Source organism: Denticeps clupeoides, chromosome 8 (assembly GCF_900700375.1).
Source record: "Denticeps clupeoides chromosome 8, fDenClu1.1, whole genome shotgun sequence".
Lineage (NCBI taxonomy): Eukaryota > Metazoa > Chordata > Actinopteri > Clupeiformes > Denticipitidae > Denticeps > Denticeps clupeoides.
In genome coordinates this window covers 19,639,598-19,652,959 of record NC_041714.1, presented here as the reverse complement: position 1 = coordinate 19,652,959, position 13,362 = coordinate 19,639,598, and the positions used below count along the sequence as shown (strand labels likewise).

General features: G+C 47.8%; 1 protein-coding gene across 1 annotated transcript in view; it reads left to right on the top strand.

Moving 5' to 3' along the window:
- Positions 1-13,362, top strand: part of ttc27 (tetratricopeptide repeat domain 27) — a 75,067-nt gene that overhangs the window by 25,663 nt on the left and 36,042 nt on the right. Inside the window, exon 9 of the mRNA XM_028989746.1 lies at positions 3,496-3,562. Within this exon, the coding sequence (XP_028845579.1) occupies positions 3,496-3,562 (67 nt within the window). The remainder of the gene's footprint in view (positions 1-3,495; positions 3,563-13,362) is intronic.

Genomic DNA, 13,362 nt, shown 5'->3' with positions numbered 1-13,362 from the left:
GAGTTGGTGTGTGAGTCTTTTCCCAGAATTTTTCCAGTTCTCAGTTTTTTTTTTTTTTTTTTTTTTTTTAACTCAACCTCACGACAAATAAAAAAAAAAAAAAAAAAAAAAGAACCACGGTATCGACTCCCAGCAGCACACAGACTCGATCCCGGTCCGCGTCGCTCGACTTCTTTACACGTTCGATCACCCTCCTCCAGGGCCGCGGCTCCTGATGTTGCGCTTTAATTAATCTGGTACGCCCGCGCTGCTGCGGTTGTTAAAAGGTCGTCATCGCGCCTCGCCGACGCTACGAGACAAATTGCGGCCGTCGAATAATTAGCAAACATAATTACGGTGTGCGCGGGTGTAATTGAATTGACTGATGGTTGGAGATGGATTAAGTGCCGGTCCCGTGAGGAGAAAGAGTGTGCAGAACTAACACACACACACACAAACTCACACATGGTCTCTTTTTATTGTACTGCAGAGTGAGACGCCCATCCCGCCCCGTCTCATGTTGCCATGGGAAACCAGCCTTCTTTCTTACGTCTCTCTGGCCTTTGACGTCATCTGTGGAAAGGGATTAAATATATAATTCAAATGCATTTTATTATTACTTTTTTCTCCCCCTATTGCTCGTCTGAATGACAAAAACACATACAAGCCCCTTGTGCATGGCTGGTATTGCTGAGGTACAAAGTTTTTGGGTCCTGTTAGACAGTGGGTCCTGGGGTTTTTTTGTCCTGGGTTGTCCACACGGTGTGAGGAACCTGCCTGCAGTTTGATCCGGCGTGAAGAGTCGTGCCATCATCAGTTCTGCCAAGTTGGGAACGAATGAGCAGGAAAAGCCGCCCTGTGAAGGCCTTTGTGGGATGTGGGATTATGATTAGCGTGTGTAAGAGGGTCTAAACGCTCCTTTTCCGCTTCCCTTCCCCTCCTCGGCAAAGTCAAGGCCACTTTGCATGCCAGGTTGAGAGTCCTCAGAGGAAAAGAGGAAGGAAAATTACACAAACATTAAGCTGATAACAAATTCACTCGATCACCAGTCAGAATGCTTGAGTTAAAATGCAGACAATATGAAGCTGCTGTGGTGCAGAGATGTCTTCAGCAGGGGGTTATGGCTTCAGTCGCCCTGTCTACGTGCAGGGAGCACATGAGCAGCAAACCAATCCTTGTTTCTTGCTAAATGTAAGCTGGTTTACATTTACATTTACTTTTTACAACATTTGGCAGATTCCCTTATCCAGCACAACTTTGAAATGTCCATCATTGAAATCCTCCATTTGGTTCACAAGGACCCAATCTGTAAATACCATCAGCGTAATCACTTTTTTTTAAAATGTATTTTAAGTATTTCCTAAACAGCAAGGTTTTTAGCTTGCATTTGAAGATCTTTTGTAACTGAGCTGCTCAGACATCTAGTGGAATGTCATTCCACCACCTAGACTCCAAGACAGAGAAGAGTCTAGATGAATGCTTTCCTAGTACCTTGAGAGATGGTGGTACCAGTGGAGCAGTGCAGGAGGATCGGAAAGTGATGAGAGATCTGAGGTAGGATTGTGCTGCTTGACCCTTCCTTGGCTTTGTAGGCAAGCATCGGTATTTTAAATCTGATGTAACTTCAGGAAGCCAAGTGGAGGGAGCGTAGCAGAATCTGGGAAGGTTTTAACCCACAGTAAACCTGAAGAGCTGGCCTGTAGTGTAGTGTATTCTGGAATGGTCAACTGGCAATTGTAGATTGACCCTTAGACTGGAAACCTCTTCATTTATTCCTTCTGCCTGGATGTTCCAAACTCTGTAATTATGCATAACTTGAGATCAAATGAACAAAACAGAGTTGCATCGCTTGATCATCACCTTGGCTCTGTGTCTTCTATGTCCAGGTGAACAGTTAACTAATATAACCAAGCAACCATCCCATCAGAATCTGCAGCCAGCCACCACCTGCAATTCTGCCTTCCGCTCCTCGTTACTAGCTGTTGAAGCTCCCTGGCTGAATCCTTCCTCCATCTCATTCATGATGTATTATCGCCCAGCCCTAGTTGACCATAAGAGTTGACATAAAAAGGAGCGTACTTGTTTCCCTTTTCTATATTCTAAGGAACCTTGACATACAAAAAACTCTCGAATGATATATGTCCCGCCAAGTTGAAACCCAGCTGGGAATTACGAAGCAGAACATCTTGGACCAGCGCCACCCGTCTTGGTCTCGCCCCTCCCTCCCTATGTCTGTCTCGTGTTGGTGCGCTCAGGGTGAAGGGAGACTGTGGTTCAGATGCGTCTCCACTTTTCAGAATCTGTGGTCCAGTTTAGAGGAGGCTTCTCCCCAACAGGGAGCCAGGCCAAGAGCGTAAATATTGGCCTCTGTCCTGTGCTGTCCACCAAGTGCTTTGGAAACCATGCGTTGGACCATTTAGAGTGCAGTTGTGTGAGGGGAGAGGTTGGAAATGGTCTGGGTCAGTGACAGAAGATCCACATCGTTCCAAAGGACCCACAAGCGTTTTTTTTCCTCTCAATGTCCAACAATTAAATTCATAAACATGTGCAAAGGACTGCTCTGTGTTTTTGTGATAAGTCTTTTGGTTTTGCATTGACTTCTGACTTCAGGCATTTTACTTTTTAATTTCTTTCCCCATCGTCTTCCTGTTCCTCTTTAATCCAGTTTTTAAATGTTCAATTTTTCTAGTAAATGAACAGACTTGTTTTGGGATATCATTTGCAGCGTGACTGCAAGTGCACGTGCTTAATACACAATTTCATAATAAAAGCCAGAAGGTGCTGAGTCCGGCGCCCTTTCTGTTCACTGGGAAGGTCGGTGCTTCAATGGCAAAAATAATAAGCGACGTTCGAGAAAGGCGATCGTTACACCGAATCTCGTCGCCGGATCACCATTGTGTGCATTTGTAGTGATTTGCCCGTGACGCGAGTGTGATTGTGTTGTGAGGAATGTTGGAACCGTGAGGTCTTCCTTACTCCAGTCTCAGATGCACGCAGGGCAGCGGTGGCCTAGCGGTTTAGGAAGCGGCCCCGTAATCGGAAGGTACCTGAGGTGCCACTGAGCAAAGCACCGTCCCTACACACTGTCATGGCTGCCCAGTGGTTGCTTGTTTCCGTAATGAATCATTAAATGATCACAGGGGCAGTGGTGGCCTAGCGGTTGAGGAAGCGGCCCCGTAATCAGAAGGTTGCCGGTTCAAATCCCGATACGCCAAGGTGCCACTGAGGTGCCACTGAGCAAAGCACCGTCCCCACACACTGCTCCCCGGGCGCCTGTCATGGCTGCCCACTGCTCACTCAGGGTGATGGTTAAATGGACAAATTTCATTGTTTGCACCGTGTGCTGTGCTGCTGTGTATCACATGTGACGTTATATGAAGTTGTCATATAATCAATGGTGGGAAACCAGCACTGCCGTAATACCCTGGTCCTGTGTGATTTACGTTGGGAACAGACGGTGCGGTGATCGCTCCCCTCGCTCCCACGCTGAACTAGTCTTCCTCTGTGGCTTTTCAGTGCGGATTTCCAGAAGAACAACCCGGTCCATAAGCTGACAGAAGAGGAGCTGCTGGCCTTCACTTCGGTGAGTCTCTCCTCCCCTCTTCCTCTCTTTAATCCATCGCTCTTCTCCTCCTGCTCTCCCCGTCCTGTGACCGATCCTCTTTGCCCCCGCTCATCTCGGCCGAGCGCCGGATTTCAGCCCTTCTGTAGGGAGCCTGCCGAGATGATGCCGCGCTCCACATTGTCGGTGTGTAGTGCAGGTGTTGAAATTAATCTTGTGATCGATATGACGTGGAGGATTCTGCAGTGCAGAAAATAATCGATCGTCTCATAATCACGTTGCTCGGTGATTTTCTGCCGGCTTTAAAAAGTAGGGTGGTAGTAGCCTAGCGGGTTCAAAATGTGCCACATAAATGAAAATTTGGATTAATCATTAATTGGTGAAAACGGTGAAGGAATTGGCCCAAATATGGAACAAATTAACAAACTGAAGTCCAGTATGAGACGACTAGAACAGATGGTCAATGCGGATCCACATACAGGTCACCTAGTGGTCATTACTTCAAATTCGGCACCCTTGGTTGATGATCGTTTCTGGAGGTCAACAAGTTCCCCACTTTAAAGTTCTTGAGCTCATCGAAGGATGATATTTGGTCAATATTTATCACCTGAATTCCTTCCAGTGGTGGCGGTTCGCGTCCCCATTTCCCCGGATGAAGAGTCAGCGTCCTGACATCAGGCCTGCGTTGCGCATTAACTTCCTCCGCGAGGGGCTGTAAAATGGAGGAGCGCGACGGCCGTGCTTTGGCCCCACTTATCGTCGTGGCGAGATCCAGTCGGGCTCTCCCCAGGGACGGTTCCGGAATGTCAGAATGCGGCAGTAAACGCGTGCATAAAAAAGCCCAGCCCACTCTGTACAACCTACATACTTTTAAAAAATATATATACAAAGTGGCCCATTTATATGGATACACCTTAATAAAAAGGGAATGGTTGGTGACATTGAACACATTTTATAAGTGGTCAGAAACTTGTAAATAACTCATGAAAGAATACCATTGTTTTTCTTGTGAAATTACCAATACATTGGATGTGTCACATGACCCTCTTCCTATTGGAAAAAAACAAACGTTGGATCCAAGATGGCCGACTTCAAAATGCCCACTATGGTCACCACCCATCTTGAAAAGTTTGCCCCCTCACATATACTAATGTGCCACAAACAGGACGTTAATATCACCAACCATTCCTATTTTATTAAGGTGTATCCATATAAATGGCCCACCCTGTATATATATTTTGCTCTCAAAATCCCCACCCCCTCTTTGAACAAACCTTTGCTTTACGTTTACGCCGTTGTTTGGCCAACGTGCAGATTAATGGCACCAATGTGACTGGACGTGCAGACTTGATGCTGGAAACTGTCCCCCGGCGGCCAAATACCAGGGCCGCGACTCTGTGACGTGTGCCGGCTGTGACAATCGGCATAATGCACGCGTCCCGCGCTCGCAGCAGATGCCGCCGCTGGCAAACTCTCGGCCCATTCCCCTCCGCCCCCATTAGCATGTTGGCAAACCCCCACGTTGCAGCGCCTCGGTGCCTGTGCCGAGTTGGACAGTTCCTTGCACCGCGAAGGCACGAAGCCGCCGTGAACGCTGTTCATCACATGCGGATTCGGAAACGGGGAGCCCGTGCTCCTGCCCCCCTCCGTTACTCGCCGCGAAGTTTTACACCTCGCTCCAGCGCCGCGACTCTTTCATCCTTACAGGGGCAGTGGTGGCCTAGCGTTTAAGGAAGCGGCCCCGTAATCAGAAGGTTGCCGGTTCGAATCCCGATCCGCCAAGGTACCACTGAGGTGCCACTGAGCAAAGCACCGTCCCCACACACTGCTCCCCGGGCGCCTGTCATGGCTGCCCACTGCTCACTCAGGGTGATGGGTTAAATGCAGAGGACAAATTTCACTGTGTGCACTGTGTGCTGTGCTGCTGTGTATCACATGTGACAATCACTTCACTTCACTTTTTCCCGCTCCCGCGGCCAATTCCACTCATCATTATTCCTCCATTGGCAGCGTTGTGAGGTGAAGGCCCGGCTCCTCCGGCGCCTCCATTTCCCGGTTCTCCGTCTCTTTACCCTCCGAGGCTTTTCAGGACATTGTTCTGATTTCTCTTCCCACTGTGTGACCTGCTGAATTTTGAGCAGGTGACCCCGAGAACCCCCCGACCGGCGCTGAGAGGCCGAGTGCCTCGGCGGGCCCGGTCAGACGGGGTTTCCGCCGTTTATTTCCCCCGCGGCAGCCCCGCCTCCCGTTTCAACAGCCGCAAGCTTGTCCGGTGGCGCTCGCCTGCCGGGAGGAGGCATGCTGGGTAATCAGATCTGCAGCGAGAGGCTTTTAACAGGGTTCAGCGAGGGTAGCCGCCGCCGAGAAGCGGAGAAAATCTTCAGGAGCGGTGAAATGGGGAGGGAGGGGCAGACGGCGTCTCCCAAGGCTCACCCTGGCCGCTGGACACGGGTCCCCCTGGAAAAATAATCACCACTTTCTCCCGAGGATCTGTGACTTTTCGCCGGGGCTGAAACCGTGAGCAACACTTCCGTATTCCGTAATAAAGTCCCTGCTTTTATTCCTTCTCATAATCAGATGTCCAGACCGCAACCGCTTATGCCGAGAAGGAGTACAGATGGTCAGCAGAATTCCTGCAGTCCTTCAGATGTTGTCTTGGTGACCCTACTCGGCATCCCTCGATTGATAAGCTATAGGCAACGGATTGTTTTTTAATTGTTTTCGCCAAGAAACACTACATTTTAATGTGGATTGTGGTGCAAGTGACTGGTCGTGTAAATTAGTGGAAGGAATTCTGACTGCGATGCACGAAGCACATACGATCATGCGGTGCATCGTTATTGGCATCGTCATGAGCTCACCGTAGGAAGGAGCTTCCAGGATGGTGGAAAACCATCCCCATTGTTGAGAGAAGGCAAGAGGATCAAATACTGTCAATGCAGCAAACGTTTGGCGTGAGGAGAGAACGTTGGCGCAACGTAAATATAGCATCATAACACTGCCAGCGGCGCTGTCCTGATGCATGCTGGGAAGGCCCCGTCAGCGCGACTCGCGGCCGGTCTGCAGCCGAGGGGTGTCAGGAGTGCCTGTATCCGACACCGGGGGGTTTGACGGTGAGTGGGCCGGTGTCCTCCCCCTGGTTTTTAAAATAAGACGCTTTTTTTTTTTTTTTTTATCCAAGGCTGCTGGTGCGCGTGGGATGACATTCTTTTTTTTCGAGATAACGCGGCGCCGCTGACATCAGCGGCGTTCCTGCGGTGTAAAATAAGGCTTTTTGGAGACAGATTGTTGAATGTCCTCTCTGACTCTATTGTACGGTGTTGCAACATAGATGATGCGATTTTTAAAGACATTTCGTAGCAATTCATTTTTCACTTTAATAAATATCTAATGCTGTACGGTGCGGTATGGAAAACTATATATCATTGTAAAGTTGGGCATTTCACGGGACATTCCTTTCGGATATGATCGATTTGTTGTATTGATAAAGAAAAGGACCGGATTGGTGATAATTTAGGGGCAGTGGTGGCCTAGCAGTTAAGGAAGTGGCCCCGTAATCAGAAGGTTGCCGGTTCAAATCCCGATCCGCCAAGGTGCCACTGAGGTGCCACTGAGCAAAGCACCGTCCCCACACACTGCTCCCCGGGCGCCTGTCATGGCTGCCCACTGCTCACTCAGGGTGATGGGTTAAATGCAGAGGACAAATTTCACTGTGTGCACTGTGTGCTGTGCTGCTGTGTATCACATGTGACAGTCACTTCACTTGACTTCATAAGTAACTGTGTTCTTTAAAAAGGGGTAAAAGTCTACAAATTTATGCAAGAAAAACAAGGAAGAGCACTGCAGTTATAGGCCTAATTATGTTGACTAAGTTCCCTCCTCCGACGGGAAATGGAGCTTTGCTGGCTTTTAATGTGGCGGTAAGGGCTGTGTGTATCATATGTGACAAACACTTCACTTTATTTATTATCTTTATTACTCATTAAAGTGAGTAAGCGCGATTCCGACTGTGCTGGCGTTGATCTTGACAAATCCAGCGTTTTCTGGGCCGGAAAAACGGGCTCAAAATCCTCCACGTCATGGACGCGAGTGTGCTTGATTCTTTGGTCCATTCCGGATCGTCATCGATTTGAACAGTTTTTCATCTCAGAAAAAGAGCGTCTGACCTTTTCTGAAGTGCGGATTGTTCTGGCGTCACGTTTTGCCGTTCCTGGAGTTCGGCGCGGTGTTCCGTGCGTAAGAACCTCAGGGATTCAGAAGTCAGGCTGAGATTTTCAACCGTGACTTCAGATCAGGCCGCTGCCTTCGCCTCACCGCACTTGTAGAACTTTTTGAATAGATGCTCATCTGGACAACCTCTCCTCAAGGATGGTAGTAGCCTAGTGGGTAACACACTTGCCTATGAACCAGAAGACCCAGGTTCGAATCCCACTTACTACCATTGTGTCCCTGAGCGAGACACTTAACCCTAAATTGCTCCAGGGAGACTGTCCCTGTAATACTGATTGTAAGTCGCTCTGGATAAGGGCGTCTGATAAATGCTGTAAATGAAAGCCCGGCGGTTGGGGTGTAGCTGCCCGGCGGCCACTAGCGGTGAATTTGTCCTGGTCACCCTCTCGTCCAGCCATCGCCACCTGCTTGTCCGTCCGTCCCCTGGCGTCTCTCTCCTTGCTGTCAGCACTTGTCTCCGGTTCGGCGAGGAAGGCGGGCGCGGTGCCGGACCAGGGATGCTTGTGTCAGCGATTTGCCTCCCTGTTATTTTTTTAATCGCCGACGGCCGGCTCGATATTGCGCTTTTTTCCGCTATGACGGAAAGCCGCGAAACGCAATCGTGGTTTTACCCCCTGTCCCTTCCCAGTCCCTTCGCGGCTGCATTAAAAGTTGATCTCACTGGTGAAGAACTGGCCCGCTCCATCACACCGGCACCGATTCCGGAGATTTACGTTTACAGCGCTTACCAGACGCCCTTATCCAGAGCGCCTTACAATCAGTAGTTACAGGGACAGTCCCCCCCTGGAGACACTCAGGGTTAAGTGTCTTGCCCAGGGACACAATGGTAGTAAGTGGGATTCGAACCCGGGTCTTCTGGATCATAGGCGAGTGTGTTACCCACTACCACCCTTCGTCGTTTGAACCTGCCGGCGCGCCGGAGATCATTTTTCGCAGCTCCCGCTCCTAATGAGAATCGATCGGGCTGAGAAAAGTGGCGGCTAATTGAAAGGTGGGAAACCGAGTCGGTCCTCGGCCTTTCCCATTTTTAAAAGAGAGATCTGTGTCACGGATGCCCCTTAATGGCCTTTTCACTCCAGACGCCGCAATGGAACGCGGTAATTGATTATTCCGTAACGATTCCTGATACGAGTGGGAAGATAATTACGAGGAGTCTTTTCTGCATTGTGTCCGTTCCGAACAAGGAGCATGTGATGAACGATGGAATGAAAACAAAAAGAAAGAGAAGACCCCTGCCTGTTGCTCTGGCCTGCGAGGACCTGCTTCCAGCTGTTGCCCGATTCGCTGTCTCAAACCGAGGGGAATATCCGAAGCTTCGGTTGTGGCCCGTTGGGCCTCCGGGTTACTGCTCTGAAGTGTTCAGAAGGTCTCGCGTCCTCGTGCGGACTCAACCCGGCCGGAAACATGGCGTCGAACCGTTATCTTGCTCTGCTCCATGGGTGCATGGTTTTCTGCAGCATCTCCTGGAGCTTGGTGGACCTGCATCTCTGCTCAAGGTGTACATGGCGGCTTTGTCACATCGTTTGGTGGCTACTTGCGGTTTGTTAATCGGCCAGTAACGTCAACGGCTGTTCTGACAGACCAGACCAGAAGGACGTTCTGAGCACTCAGAAATTCTGCTCTGTCTAGACAACACTTATCACATATTACACATGTTTACAGATGGTCTATATTTTTTATGGGAATTTATAGTCACAGTTTGAATATAAAAGTTTTGAAAGTACCTGTCACTTGCTCAATAATTACAATTTTAAAAGTCTTGCCGGTTGTATTAACAAATAACTTTTCAATGTGTTGGAAATTGGCATGCCTGGGCTTGATGGATCTGTAATGGATTGCATCAGTTTGCGATTTTCTAGTTTCAGTGGTACAAATGGTTGGGTTGTGACACCAAAGACTTTCCATCACGCCATCACTTTTATTTTTCAAATGATTCTTATGAATGTTTGTTTTGTATTTTGTCATAGAGTTCTGCTTTAATTGCAGTGTGAGCATGGTATGTTGGTCCAAGGGTGTGTCCATGATGAATCTTAATCATTGCTGCCTGGGGGTTCTGTGGGTGTGACCGCCGGTGTGTTGGGTTGACGTTTCCTGTAATAAATGGATTTTATTTTTTTCTGGAAGACAGACCAAAACAGGCCCCTTTCCCACATTTAGATGTTAGGTGCTGGATGGCTTGACTGAGTGATGAAGCTCTCCTGGACTTCTGCCTCCCTCAGCATAAAAAAAAAGTCTAACCTGCATTTTCGTTGAGTAAAGAAAGAGATGGATTCACAATCCAGACCTCTCTTGGGTAAAATTTTGTTAAGGCCGATCTGTACAAGTCTGGTGTTCTTCCCGAAGATTGTGGAACGATGCGCCGCTGCTTGTGTCCGTGGTAATGGATGAGCTGTGCTCAGCAGAGGTCGGCTGCGGGAGCAGGCATCTTCCCAGCCTACATGTGGATCCAGGAATCTGCAGGCTGGTTAGATGGTTGTCCCGCGTCTGGCCCGCTTCAGCAGCCTCGGCACGTTGGATTGCACGTCTGTAGAACAAAATGTTTTTGGTGCACCAAGAACAATAAAGTCTGATGGTTGGGATGAGGCACGGAAACAGAGAATTGCATTGCATTGCATCATTACAGCTCCCGCATACTTGCTTACATCTGAATATATAAGGTCCATTTTGACTAAATTTAATCACAAAGTGTGGGAAAGAGGCTCAGACAAGGAGTGAGGAGGAGATGATCTGGTCATTTTCTTTTAAATAAAACACCCCGCGGTAAATAAGGTGGAAATAAAATTGTGCGCTAAATTACTTTAGTTTCCCGTGTTCGAGTCTCCATTTGAAAAGATTAAATGAAAATGCTCACACGAAAAGATGCGTTGGTTGTTGTAAATGGAACTGCGCCCTCCTACATCAACACACTACTACCTAGATACACTCCTACACGCTCTCTCAGATCGGCAAACGAAAGGAGACTAAAAATTCCTTCTTCACGGGGTCTCCGATTCCAATCATGTCTGTTCTCCATTGTTGTCCCTGGCTGGTGGAACAACCTACCCTCCTCCACACGACTAGCCGAGACTATCACCACTTTTAAGAAGAAGGTGAAAACCCTCTTATTCCAAAAATATTACAGATAAATTTAACACATACACATGCATACACATTTAACAAACAAATACAAAATGTATAAATACATTATAATTTTTCTTAGTCTAGCACCCAACACTCTCCGAGCATGTTCTTCAATGACAAGTCTAAGCCTTATCAGGGCTCTTAGTTTGTATACTTGATATTCTATAGAAATCGAACGAGAATTGCTGGTGTCTTCCCATTGTAAGTCGCTTTGGATAAAAGCGTCTGCCAAATAAAGTAAAGTAAAGTAAGTAAAGTCATTAATCCGTCCCTCCCGGGGACGTGAATGTTGCGATCTAAAATGCCTGAATTTGCGGCATTTTTTTTTTAACATCTTTCGTTTGTGTTCCACCATGATGCTGCATGTGGTTTATAGGTTTCCTACACACCTCAGTGCACTAGTGGGTTTTTAAAATTTTTTGAATTTTTTAACACAAAAACAACATTCTGGTATTTACGGTGTTTTTTTTTTTTTTTTTTTTTTTCGTATAAGGGGGGAAAAAAAAAAAAAAGCGAGAAAACCTTCATAAGTACACAGAACTTGTTCTGTACATTCAACCAATCATTCAATAGTTAAATGATGTTCTACAACTGCTATTAAATTACCACGTTACAAATTGGCTTACACACGTCATCCTGTATTGTTTTACTCCCGGCATACTGATTCTGAGAGAACGTGAACTGTTGGGATACAATTCTTATCATGTTACATTACAAATGGAAAAAAAATCTCGCCCTGGTTTGTGCCTCGCTTTCGTCTGAGTGCTGATGGCCGGCAGCAGTGCTTTTTTTTTTGTTTTTTTTTTTTCATCTTGAGTCCTGAATATGCGATATGAACAGAATGATCGAGGGAAATCAATAATGGAGCGGCGCCGTCTCGGGCCGGAGCAGCTCGAGTCCCGAGCGCGGAGCTCGACCCAACGTGTTCATTGATCTGATAAATAAAAAACTTCAGCGGAAGGACACTGCAGGGGGACCACTGTGATCGTCACCGCTGTGACGAATGAATCAGTGTGTATGAGCGGGGTCAGGAGCGCCTGTGTTCATTTCTCCTTGTGACATGGCTACGCCTGCGACTCGTCACTCTCCGAGTCCCCCTCCGGGCAGCTGGTCCTCAGGTCTGGAGGCGGGTGCCACGGCAACGGTCCAGCCTCGCCAGGAACGCTTCAACTGAACCAGACGAGAATTTATTACCATGGCGTTTATGCGAACGCTGCACCGTAAATGTCTTGATTGAGGCTCGGGTCCGAGTCCTCATCTCGGTTCTATAATCTCTTCCTATAGAGTTCTGCAAGTGTGTATATGCAGAGTCAGGTTTGCACAGGTTTTCGGTCTCTATTAAATCTTTATTAAAATTTATCATCAGTTTGGCACGAGGGGGGGTGCACAGGCCTGTTTCATTCAGGCCTTAGCAGCTGATATTCACATCAGGGTCTTCGCCAGGCAAATATTACTGTCTTATTTTTATTTTTTTGACAGATATCACAATCACTGAGATTCCCTTTCCAGGAAAAAAAATGAATAAAAAAAAAAAAAAATCTTTCACTTCTGAAAATGAAAAGCAACTCCACTGTGGCCTGTCTTTTTTTTTTTTTTTTTTGGATTGCCTTGTCACTTTTGAATGCCTTTACGTGGTTCAGTGCGCGCCACGCGACCTATCCAGCGAGGTTAACTTCTCTCTTCCTGCACGTCAGCTTCGCTCCGATCACCGTCCTCGTCCGATCACACCCCTCCCGCGTCTCAAAACAAATTATCCTCCCACTCCCACCCCAGGCTCCGTCTCCACGCCGCCACAGAAGAAGCTCCCCCCCCCCGCAACAAAGACCCGGTCCCCGCGGACGGCCGTGAGGGGACGGGGCGGAGCGAGTGTGGATTAGTCGAAGCTTTCTGTGCGCCGCCCGCATCCGCAGCCACGACACCGCAAGGTTTTAAAGGGTCTGGTCGTAGAGGTTCGTCTTATTAAGCTACCTTGTATTTGCGTGGCGCAATGAAACAGAGATGTGTTATGAGACGCTTTGATTATAGACCACAGCGTCCTCCAAGAAATTCTCAAGTCCTACTTACTACCATTGTGTCCCTGAGCAAGACCCTGAGTGTCTCCAGGGGGACTGTCCCTGTAATGCTGTAAATGTAATGTAAATGATGCGTCTGGTCCTCTGATTGGCCGTGGACGTTGTCTCATGAGATCATACCAACGCTTTATTTGATCTGGCCGCTGTATAAGTGTTTATTACGCATCTAAAGTAGGGAACAGAGAGTCTCTGGGTGGCGGTTGTACAGCATGGGAGGACGTGGAAGAGCAAAGAGTTCATGTTTGGAGAAAAATTAGCTAATGTCTGATCGTTTTTTTTGAAGGGAAAATCGGGGTGCTGACCACTGTAATGGGTTTAAATGGAATATTTATTTTATTTGCAGCTTTATCAGGCCATGTCATTATTAAACAAAAAGGAGCATAATTCTGCAATCAGTGG